Here is a 12,167-nt window from a genome sequence, read left to right on the forward strand (position 1 = left end):
AAAACAAGAGTGGATTTGATCTCTCCATCCTGACGCAAAAGTTGATTTCGGTCAATATTTTTCCTCATTCTGATCGACACCTGTCGGCATCAGAGACCAAACGGAAATTCACCGATGCGCGCGTGCTTCGCCGTCAATATCGAACCAGTTATTTGCAGACACAGAGTAATTGAACGCGTCGACGTACGTACCTATGGAACCCGGATGATGCGGACTTGCTTTCGAAGTTTGTACTCGTGTTGAATTAGATTGACACACCGTCGCGAATTCGCGTCTGTTCTCAATATATCCAAACAATTAGCACATTTTTTATCAATTTTTCGATGAATTTTGAAGGACTTTTTCCGAAAGTGTAAAAGAAATATCGAGAAATATTTATATATTCATATAATTTCATCTGATTTCTTTTTCCAAGTCTTTTCTCACAATTTATTCGTCGGGGAATCCTTCTTGATCACTACTTAACTTCCAGATAATTAATTGTTCTTAAAAATTTTAAGGAATTTTTCAACAAACTAAGAAAACTTCGCAGGAGACATCGGACGACAAAATCGTATTCTTTGATTAATTTTTAATTGCACTTCAATCCGACACTCGTATAGCTCGTCGAACAAAAATAGAGGCGGCGAATCGTTTATTCTTGACGTGCGATGACATATGGCAGATAGTCCAATATTTTTCTCGTTCTTTTAGCAGCGCGCCGTTAACGAAGCCACAGCTCAAATCGAATGAGGAAGGAGATTATTTTTCTCCTCAAGGCGCGTCACGATCCGCAATAAATTGCAATAAATCAAGTACATTTTAGCGGTCGAAAGATTAACGCGAATGTGCAAATATGACAAATTAATGCGAATGGATTAGATATGCAGGATTGAGAGCTAAAAAGCGTAATTATAAACTTTGTGTTAAGCTAGGGGCAAATCGATTTTGCTAACGTATACTAGAATATTTGTACGATTAACTGTATCTTTATAGATATACATATAGCGCTTAAGAACGAGCTTAATAATCGCGCATAATATTCGATACATTAAGTGTCACCAAAACGAAACAAGCATAAAGATGCAATATTTGTAAAAAGGACGGATATTGTTGCCGATATCGCGTGATGATGTGAGATAAATATAGCACGTTGTATAACGAGTTATATATATATATACGCTATATATGTATACTGGCGAGAAGCAAAAACAATAATATAAATCTTTTCATGCAAAAAACTCGATAATAAAATAGTCATTCACGGAAAGTTTCCGCGAACTAATACATGTAACGTTTTACAAAATATCGCTCCGAGCGATATTATTTCTGTTTTCGCGCTGACACAAATAATCGTTTATCTTAGAAAAGTACCTGCGTGATAAGCAGCAATTTTCGCTGCTTTATCTTGAGTGTCGCATAATTGGATGATTAATTTATATGTGTAAATGTGAGGTGAGTCGCGCAGGAATATATACATCTCGCGCGATAAAACTCGTAAATATAGTAATCGCAATATTAAACAGATTAAACGATCTCGGTTTTGTGGTTCGGAAAATTAAATGATGATATAAATCCGATAATTCGTGTAACGTTATCGATTAAGAGGTTACTTTTGATTTTTGTCAGTGAGAGCCTTATACTTCTTCCGTGTTGGCGGGACTCAATATATTGATTTCAATAGCAATCGCGGACGCTTCTAGATAAAGAATAATAAAACACTTTCTTCTCCGATGAATTTTGGAATGTACAAAAATTCTGAGATCGTTCTTTGCTATCTGTCATATTTTTATCGACTAACCTTTCATCAAAATATATGGCTTTAAAAATGTCTTATGCTTGAAAATATAAGGGAAAATCTAAAAAATAAAGAGAGTTTTAATTGATTTGGGAATCGAAAAAATGTCTCTTTATTCTTTTACTTAGCAATTTACTTAACAATTTACCTAGCAATTGCTTTCAGATAAAAATTTCGAAATTTGAGTCAAAATCCATTGTACATTTTAAAATTTGTTTAAATAACGAAATATATATACAGTTTCGAGATGTAAATTCTGAGTCAACGTGATAATGCTTACAAATAGATGCAATGTTTGAGGATTTAATCGGAAATAGTTATCTTGAAATGTTTTTGATATCACGCTTCAAGATAGGCATTTTTGATACTACGTATTTAATATTTTTTATAGTATTTGTTAGCAGCAGCTGCAATTCGAATTCTCAGAACGTGTTTCAAGAAATCATAATCTCGTTATTTTTCTATGTTATTTTTAAAACAGCGAGATATATAATAAGTACTGGGAAATTTTAACTATCTTATTAAATGCCTAATTATTATATTAATTCAAGAAAATTCATATCGATTGCATATGTTATTTTTCAAACATAATTTTTGGCACAGTGCTCTTTATGATAATTTTGTCAATAATATACAAATAAACATCCTCGTCATATATCTTTTACTTTAATCTCTTTTTTCCAATCATTAACTTTTTCAAAATTTGTTGCAAATGTTAGATATTCGTTTCAATAAGTAATTGATATTAAAAATAATATCAAAAAGCCTGCTTGCAATAGTGAAAAATCGGATAAGAATGTCGCATAATTCGGCATTGAGATAACGGGACTCATTTATCTATAATTACACTTGATCATTTGAATCCAAGTAGATTGCTTAGACCGCGAGATTATACCTATCTGAGATATTAACACCTTTAATCATAAAAAATTAATTAACCGAAAATTATATGTGATTTTTATATCGCGATTTTTATATCGCGGATTGTCAGAATTTTAACTGGTTGCTCGAGTAGCAATATAAATATTATTTTACTAATAGAAATTGGGAATAATGATATCCGTGTAAAAAAAAAAGAATAAAATCTGCGGTAATTCTTTTGCGAGGAGCAAAGCGATTCTAAATAATTATAATATTGTAAAAAAATATATTTTCTCAAGTTATCTAGCAAAATTACTTATTGTTAGAAGAACTATTCGCCCTAAATTTTCTATTCTCAACGCTTACAATCTTCTATGTTAAACTTCAATTTTGTTTAGGTAAATGTTTGTTGCAACAGATGGACACTTGATATTAAAATAAAGTGGGTTCACGCCGTTCTTTCTTTCTCATCGTTATTTAGCTGGTAAATGCGCGAATGGAGTGAGTGTCATTAATTAATTTGTGCCGGACAATCTTATTAACGCGGTGAATAAACAATTCGATAAAAGTATAGAAATTGTCGCGATAGCGAGGCCTCGTTATGAAGCCGCCTACCGCAAGCAAATAAGCCAAATGAAAGAGCGGAGTGCGCGTGTTTTCAGAATATACCGGGTGTAATCCGAACACGACGACTCACGAAAATAAAGTGTAAAATATTTCAACATTTCTTTTGGAAATTAATATTGGCTAAATTTAATAATGAAGTACTTACGAATTCAGATGATCTTTGCTTTCGTGCGCGATTGAAAAATATGTCGGCTTCAAACACATCCTCCAAAGACTCTCCCATTGAATTAGTTGAATACATCTTGAAATCACGATTCAGCGTTATCACACATAACTTTTGTACCTGTAAGCATAAGAAATGCAACAAGAATTAGTAAATGAATAAGTATATAGTTTAAACAATCATAAATTACTTATAAGGATCATTAGAAAGAAAAAATGTTGAATTATTCATGCACTTATAGAAATTTACGTGTCAGTAGATCGCAAGCATAATACTAATGCTGACACAATTCTACAATATAAACAAACCGTGTCAATGTTAACCGCCACTTGCGATTCTGCCGTACGTATTACATAAAGATATTCGACTCGATGAATTTTTCTGTTAAATAGTATGGCTAATTATTATATGACAATTATTCAATTAAAAGTTTCTGTGGCCTGAAAAATAATAAGTTGTATTAAAATATTATATACTGCACGATAATTTTCTGCAAAATAAATACTATTTCTTCGTAATCTTTTGAAGATTTGACAGATAATATCTGTCCTACTTCTCGCGCAGGAAAGCACCGACCAAATAGATTTAAGAGCAAGTAAGTGTATCAGTGTATTGGCTTAATATAATTGATTATCTAAATATCTTAATCGCATTTATTGCGCTCGATATTATGGCAAGTGGCAATATTGATACGTGAATATGCGATACTAGCGATGTATGAAGGCTGCGTACCGCAGCACGTGATGTTTGTTTTCCAACTATTTCTTTTTCAGCAAATCATTGCCGCTGCGAAATAGAACATTAATGTATCATAAAATATTTTATTAGCTACATTACTTTTTTCTATTTCTTTTCTTCTTTGAATTTATTAACATAATTTTAACAAATTTTAAGTGTTAGTTTCACTCAATTGTGCCGATTATCCTGATTTGATTTAATTTAACGTCAATAGAAAATTAAATGTCAGCAAAGTTCTCGTTAGGTTTTACGGCATGAAATAGTTGACGACACCTATAACGTAAGCAGTAAATGTAACGATGCTTTGCAAATATAATTAAGCAATGTATTTGTGAGAAGGTCACTGGCAATCGTGACTGTATAGGAAAAAGTCAATTGCTATTTATATACGGATTTTAGCCGGGTTTTAAATCGATTTTTCACTCTTCTTTTATCAGTCAAATTTAGGCCGCTTGAAACAGATTGCACAATTCGTTCGTTAAAGCGCGGATCACGGCGTTCCGTAAAAACGAAAGGGGAAAAAAACCGCGTTGTTTTCTAGCCACCGGGTACGTGGCGGCACTAATTCATCTTATTGATGCAGGCGCGCGACATGCCTCTCGCCTCGCGAGCACGTGTCTACCACGTGGTGCGAGCATGTGGCAACACGCTCGAAGAAAACACAGAAGCGGGTGCACCGTTGCATTTCGCGTACCACGCGAAACGCTGACGGACGCGGACGAGCGTGGCGAAGAGGTGCAAGGCATGTGTCACGTACACACTCAGCACGCCTGAAGACGAGTGCGTATGCGCAAGAAGTTAATTTGCATTGATTGTTTTGGAATACGCGTATCGAGCACCAAATTAATTTATTGTTGATCCGATTGCGTGACAATAGGAATATATTAGGACAGAGTACCGTTTGTTGTCAAGAGTATGTTTACACAGCATCAAATAATAAGAGATTTTGAAAATTCATTATGTAAAATGTTATTATGAAATAACAAGGTTCTATGTTTTTATTGAATTCCTGGAATATGAATATAGCACTTGGCAGGATCAAGCGATCGGTGAAAGTTAGTTCAAAGTCGCTAGAACAAAGTTGATTGGCAATTTATGTATGCAGATGCCTGTCAGATGGATTTTGCCAATTAGCCGCGTATCTGCTTTAATTAGCATAAAAATAAATATATTGTACAACCAACTATTTAATCAATTGTGTCAATGCTGCCAAATTTTTCTCATTTCAATTTCAGAAAAATTGCTAGAAATTGCTTCCTTGTTGCATTGTTGTAAAAGTAATTAAGTTTATAATGTAGAATACTCACAAAATCTCTTGCATCCATGTTGTCCTTGCGCGCTTGTACGCCGTCAACAAAGATGTTTGAGAAATGCTGGATTTCATGTGATGTCGTCATCCTGTTTATACGATATCGACAGTTTATTTCTGATAACAAGCAAGTTTAACACGATATCAGCTCCATGTTTAACATCGAAAGCCGTTGGGCCTGCATTTGGTCCTGAAAATTAATATTAATTAGTAAGAGATATTTTAATCTAAAATATTTAAATATTATTTAAAATAATTAAATTTTTTATTAAATTATGCAATAATTCACAAAAAAATAGATGGAAAAATGAAGACGTAATCTGTCTGTATTGCATCTTTAATCATTGAATTCTGAATAATTAGTTATTCTAATAAAAGCACGCCGTTTGTTGAAAGGCTACACTGAAATGCGCAAATTATATACGAATGGTCATGCGCGTGATTCACGCGTGCACACGCGTGTCACGGCGTGGCAACAGTAAATTATGTCACGTCGCGCTAATTTATTCTATTTGACAACAACCTGGTTTAGCATATCGCTAAAAATGAATACAATGAAAAAAAAGAATTCGATGAAAAGTGCAAACCTGAGAATGCGATGAAAAATATACGTACAAAAAATATATGTTCTGTTAATCCAAGGGTAGGTCAGGGTTAGAGTTAAATTAGGGCTAGGTTAGGGCTTTTATGGGGAGGGGGTATAAGGGAGGGGTGGAGCCCCTCCCCCGCCTACGCGTGAAAGTCTTTGACTATGAAAATATCGACTGCTAAAGCCCAAGATCTATAGAGAGAAGGTTACCTCACGCGCAAAGAGGGACGCGCGGCAAGAGGGGCACATGCTGAGCGGGGTGAGCGGCAAGAGGGGCAATGATGATCTCATCGGCTAACAGTAGCTGTCTCTCTCGCACGCTTTAGTGTTTTCTCTCTCGCTCCTTTAATATAGAAATGCTTTGAGTTTTTATCGAAAAAATACTTTTATTTTGTAAAATATTGATAGCACTGGAAATTGCGTAATAAAAATTGAAAAGTAAATTAGAAAGGCGCTATAAATTACATATATTGCAAATTATAGCGCTAGATATTTAACGTTTATAATGTTAAATATCGCTGCAACAGATGCATTTGTGATACAAATTGCTTTGTACTCGTATTTAGACTGTAATATCAATAAAAATAAAATATAATTTGGGGATATACACAAAAAACATCATTTGTAAAGTAGTAAAATAAAAGAAAAAATATACATATTTAAAAATACATATTTACATATTTAAAAATTATTTTTAAAATAATATCTACTGTTTATATGCATTATTTACAAAAGAAATACTATAAAGAAATTTATTTTTTATATTTAATTGTGAAAACCTCAAAAATTGTCAAGAAATTGTAACTGAAATTCATAAATGTAAGTACAATTCTAGGATAATATAAAAAGCATCATACACAAATTTATTATGATACAAACTTAAATAATGAAATTGTAATATATGTTTCAATATTGCAAATGTGAATATTTATATGATAAAATTTACAAAGTGTTAACAATTTTCAAATATTTGCTAATAAAATATTATTGAAATGTTTCTGTTGAAATCTTAAAATAATTCTTTAAAACAAATATGATGGGGTATATATTAGGGATCATTAAATATGCGGCAACATTATGATTATAAAATTTTATAAGTATCTATAATAAAAATTAAGTATAATAAATATAATAAGTATATAAGTATAATAATAAAATTTTTATAAGTATCTATAATAATAAAAATACATATATGTTGTATTAATCTGTTAATATAAAAAAATTATTAATTAATTTAACGCAAATAAATTTCTTTATATTAACAGATTAATGCAACATATATGTATTTTTATTATTATGGATACTTATAAAAATTTTATTATTATACTTATATACTTATTATGTTTATTATACTTAATTTTTATTATAGATACTTATAAAATTTTATAACAATGTTGCCGCATATTTAATGATCCCTAATATATACCCCATCATATTTGTTTTAAAGAATTATTTTAAGATTTCAACAGAAACATTTCAATAATATTTTATTAGCAAATATTTGAAAATTGTTAACACTTTGTAAATTTTATCATATAAATATATTCACATTTGCAATATTGAAACATATATTACAATTTCATTATTTAAGTTTGTATCATAATAAATTTGTGTATGATGCTTTTTATATTATCTTAGAATTGTACTTACATTTATGAATTTCAGTTACAATTTCTTGACAATTTTTGAGGTTTTCACAATTAAATATAAAAAATAAATTTCTTTATAGTATTTCTTTTGTAAATAATGCATATAAACAGTAAATATTATTTTAAAAATAATTTTTAAATATGTACTATTTTTTCTTTTATTTGACTACTTTACAAATGATGTTTTTTGTGTATATCCCCAAATTATATTTTATTTTCATTGATATTACAGTCTAAATACGAGTACAAAGCAATTTGTATCACAAATGCATCTGTTGCAGCGATATTTAACATTATAAACGTTAAATATCTAGCGCTATAATTTGCAATATATGTAATTTATAGCGCCTTTCTAATTTACTTTTCAATTTTTATTACGCAATTTCCAGTGCTATCAATATTTTACAAAATAAAAGTATTTTTTCGATAAAAACTCAAAGCATTTCTATATTAAAGGAGCGAGAGAGAAAACACTAAAGCGTGCGAGAGAGACAGCTACTGTTAGTCGATGAGATCATCATGCTCTCCCCTTCCTTCGTCGCCCCTCGCCTACAACCGATTTGCCTGAGGTAACCTTCTCTCTATAGATCTTGGGAATATGTACCGTGTATAAGTAAGGCACTATAAACGTGAGTATTTTCACGTCTGCGCCAATTTCGCTCCATTCTCCCACTCCTTGTCCTCTCGCCCATTTACCGCTGAGCTAAGAAGTAACTAACTTCTATTCATATCTCGCGTGGGGCAGAGCGACACTTTTTTCTGTGAAATTCTTTTATTTTGGACAAAAACACGTCGAATGAGCATAAATTTATCAAAATTGGAGATGAGGTAGCGATTTTTAATAATTACCATAAGTATATATCTTGATTAAAAATGGTTATAAATTTAATTAAGAATGTGAAATTAAACGTAAAATTACCTTTAGTAGCTGTTTAATTAGCAGATATTGTTCGTAAAACTTAAATTAATTGTATTCATTTCCCAAGGGAGAATAAAAAACTAAAACGCACGATAAACGAAATTATGTGTCGCCCTCTGTTAATTTCTTTACTATATTGTTAACAGAAAGAAGTGCTCAGTCAATGTAAATAATAAATTAGAAATCGCTTTTATCAATTTTGAAATCGGATAAGCAGGTACACTCCAGGCGAAAAGTTTGGATACACTGTTCTAAGCAGCATTTAAATGTGCTTAAACGGAATTTTTCGCTTCTATAGTATTTTCTTTTATACTTATCGCGTTTATTATCCTATTAGGTATTTAGAAAATGCATATATGCCTAGGTCTAAATGTACCAGAGAGGTAAATTAATTAAATTTGAGTAGTGTGCATATTTATTGAAACACTTGAAAAAAGTTCTTCGTACGTACTCGAATTTCTGTAAGTAACTACTTGTGTTTATGTTTTGCTTGCGATAATATAAACACTTTGAAGTGCGTTGCGGACTTGTTTGTGTATGCTAAAGCAGATAAACCTTAATAGTGAAAACGACAGCGAAGCTTTAACAAGTGTATTGATACTGGCTTTGTAAATTGATAATTTTATAGAAAACATGGCAAAATCTAAAGAAATTTCGATTGATAAGAGAAGTGCTATCGTAACTTTATACAAAGAAGGTCAGTCATATAGAATTATTGCAAAAAAATAAAAGTGTCGCTGAAGGGTGTCCAAACTATCATAGCGCGCTACAAGACATCCGATAGTCTGGTTGACCGTACTCGCTCAGGACGCCCAAAAGTAACCACTTTTCAAGAGGATCAGTATATGGTGGTTACAAGCAAGCGAAATAGACGATTAACAGCATTTGAAATCCGTGCAGAAGTGAACAGAAGCCGTGATAACGCGGTCTCTCTCACTACAGTAAAACAACGTTTGAGAAATGCAGGCCTCAAAGGCCGTGTGGCAGTCAAAAAACCTTTACTGCGTCCTATAAATAAAAAGAAACGTCTACAATGGGCCCAGCAGCATCGAAATTGGACATTGGAACAATGGAAAAATGTTCTATGGACTGATGAATCAAAGTTTGAACTTTTTGGCACCCGTAGGCGAATTTACGTGAGAAGAAGCAGTACAGAAAAAATGGCGCCACAATGCATAATGCCCACAGTAAAACATGGGGATGGTTTCATTATGGTGTGGGGATGTTTTTCGGGACATGGCACTGGAGATCTAGTAAAAATTGAAGGTATTATGAAAAAGGAAGACTATAAACGGATTCTGCAGACGCACGCGATACCCTCCGGTCTTAGAAAAATCGGCCGAGGATTCATTCTGCAACAGGATAACGATCCAAAGCATAGCTCACGTCTTTGTCGAGGGTTTGTTGAAGGAAAAGAAACAAATGGCACTCTTTCGAACATGGTCTGGCCACCGCAATCACCAGATCTTAATCCTATCGAATTATTGTGGGAGGAGCTCGATAGAAAAGTCCGCCTGGTGTGTCCATCGTCAGCTCCTGAACTTTGGCGGGTGTTACAAGATTGCTGGACATCCCTGCCACAAGAAACACTAAATAAACTTGTCGCCAGAATGCCACGACTTGTAAATGCGGTTTTGAAAGCTAAGGGTGGTTTTTTCGACGAAAAGAGTGTTTAAGATTTATGTTTGAAAAAGTGTAAGATTTATGTTAAACTGTAAATATTTTTTCTTTTATTAATTTAGTTAATAATTTCAGATTATTTTGAACAACTTTTTCTAATAAAATATTTTTTTATAATAATTTATCACATTTTTGTTAAGTGTATCCAAACTTTTCGCCTGGAGTGTATCTCCTATTGAATAAAATACTGCGCCCAAAGACAAGTAATAAAAATTGCGATTTAAAAACTATTTTAGAGTCCAGAAATTACATTTTTCTGGACTTGACAGATTGCGTTTTTAGGACAAATTCTGCGATATTTGTAAAAAGAATTTTAGCAGATTTTAAGAATATAATAAATTATAACGCAATCGCAAAGCGCCAACATGTAAATTTATTGCATCCATACATAGTTGTTTTCTTTATTTTTAATTTAATATATGGGTGCAGTAAATTTACACATTGGAATTTCGTGCGATTGCGTCATAATTTATTATTTATTTAAAATGTTATTTAAAATGTTATTTAAAATATTCGCACATATAAAAAAGAGTATATTAAATTTAATAAAACATATGAAACACAGAGTAAAATGATATGCTATAGTTAAAAAATTCTATGAAAATAATATATTATTTTTGTAAAAAAAGGTTTAAAAAATCAATTTTTGAAAAAATTTAATCGATATTATTGCAAAATAGTTTTGTGTCAATTACGAATATGTAATGCTTTATTTCTATTGCATCTTCCTTCGCTTTTTTTAATCCATATCTGCTGTGACGTGACATTTTTGAAGTCCGTCACAAGGGCGAGAAAGCCCGATCGAGGAGGGAAATTTGAGGTCGGAGACCCCACCGCGGGGGGCGACGACCTCTCCCTCTTAATTCTCTTTTGAGATTATAGATTTTGCGTTGTAGCAAATTGCGCGAGTCGTGGTGAGTGGCCAAACTCTCATATTGTGAATTGAGATGGAGCAGCCTTCGTGGGACCTGCGAGGGACTCAGCAGGCAGGACGACGGAGGCCCGAACGGCGTGCAGACAAATCCAGAATAAGGGCAAGTAGAAATACCCTTGCTTGTATAATTCGATTCCAGACACAGTTGCTACCGCAAGTACCGTTTCAGATTCGGAGCATATCGAGGCCGGTGAACGCACCGAGAGAGATGACGCCCGAGAGGGAAGCGCGCTCTCACACGCCGAAGACCCGGGGTGGAGTACCCGAAAAAGGAGCTGTCGTAACGAGCCAGGAAAGCAGAATCAGGTCGGAACCTGGCCAGTTCCCGGCCGATTCAAAGAAGGTTCAGATCCGGAAACGGAAAAGGCCGCGAAGGACGTTAACGGCAGCTGCCAGAAGAGAGAGAGACGGGGTCACCTTGGAAAAGCGTCACCGAGGGCCGATATATCGAGGAGCGACGCGAGGATCGAGATCACTAGATGATATCGAAGGATCAAGTAGCGTTAATCGATAGCGAGGACGATGCGCGAAATGTCACCGCTGTCCGGCGAGCCGGTCGTCACTGTTCGGCGAGTCGGCAACCTGGGCGAAACCTTGAGGACCACAACGGGCGTACCGACGATTTGTAAGGCCACCACTTCGACTTCGCGGTAAGAGCGGTATCAGTAGGCGGCCCGAGCCTCACGGAATTAAGAACCCGCATATTTTGCGTAAAGAATATAGCATATCCCGAGATGTCTCGCGGTATCGTGCGAGATTAAATTTTGGCCGGGCCCCGCTGACTACCGCTTCTGACTAGACTAAGATTTCGCCATGCCTTCTTTCCCCTCGGGACTGCCGAGCCGACAGTCGTTTTGTAAGGAATAATGTCTTTTTGTGCGTAACAATTTAGCGTCGATTGATGTATTGCTGTACCGAGCG

At 33.9% G+C, this 12,167-nt stretch overlaps 1 protein-coding gene across 1 annotated transcript in view; it reads right to left on the reverse strand.

The window, feature by feature from the left end:
* The window catches only part of LOC105678749 (facilitated trehalose transporter Tret1), a 33,251-nt gene that overhangs the window by 17,914 nt on the left and 3,170 nt on the right, over positions 1-12,167 (reverse strand). Inside the window, exons 2-3 of the mRNA XM_012378326.2 lie at positions 5,474-5,665; positions 3,411-3,548 (exon numbers count right to left, since the gene is read on the reverse strand). Of these exons, the coding sequence (XP_012233749.1) occupies positions 3,411-3,469 (59 nt within the window). The 5' untranslated portion in view covers positions 3,470-3,548; positions 5,474-5,665. The remainder of the gene's footprint in view (positions 1-3,410; positions 3,549-5,473; positions 5,666-12,167) is intronic.

This window comes from Linepithema humile, chromosome 6 (assembly GCF_040581485.1).
Source record: "Linepithema humile isolate Giens D197 chromosome 6, Lhum_UNIL_v1.0, whole genome shotgun sequence".
Classification (NCBI taxonomy): Eukaryota; Metazoa; Arthropoda; class Insecta; order Hymenoptera; family Formicidae; genus Linepithema; species Linepithema humile.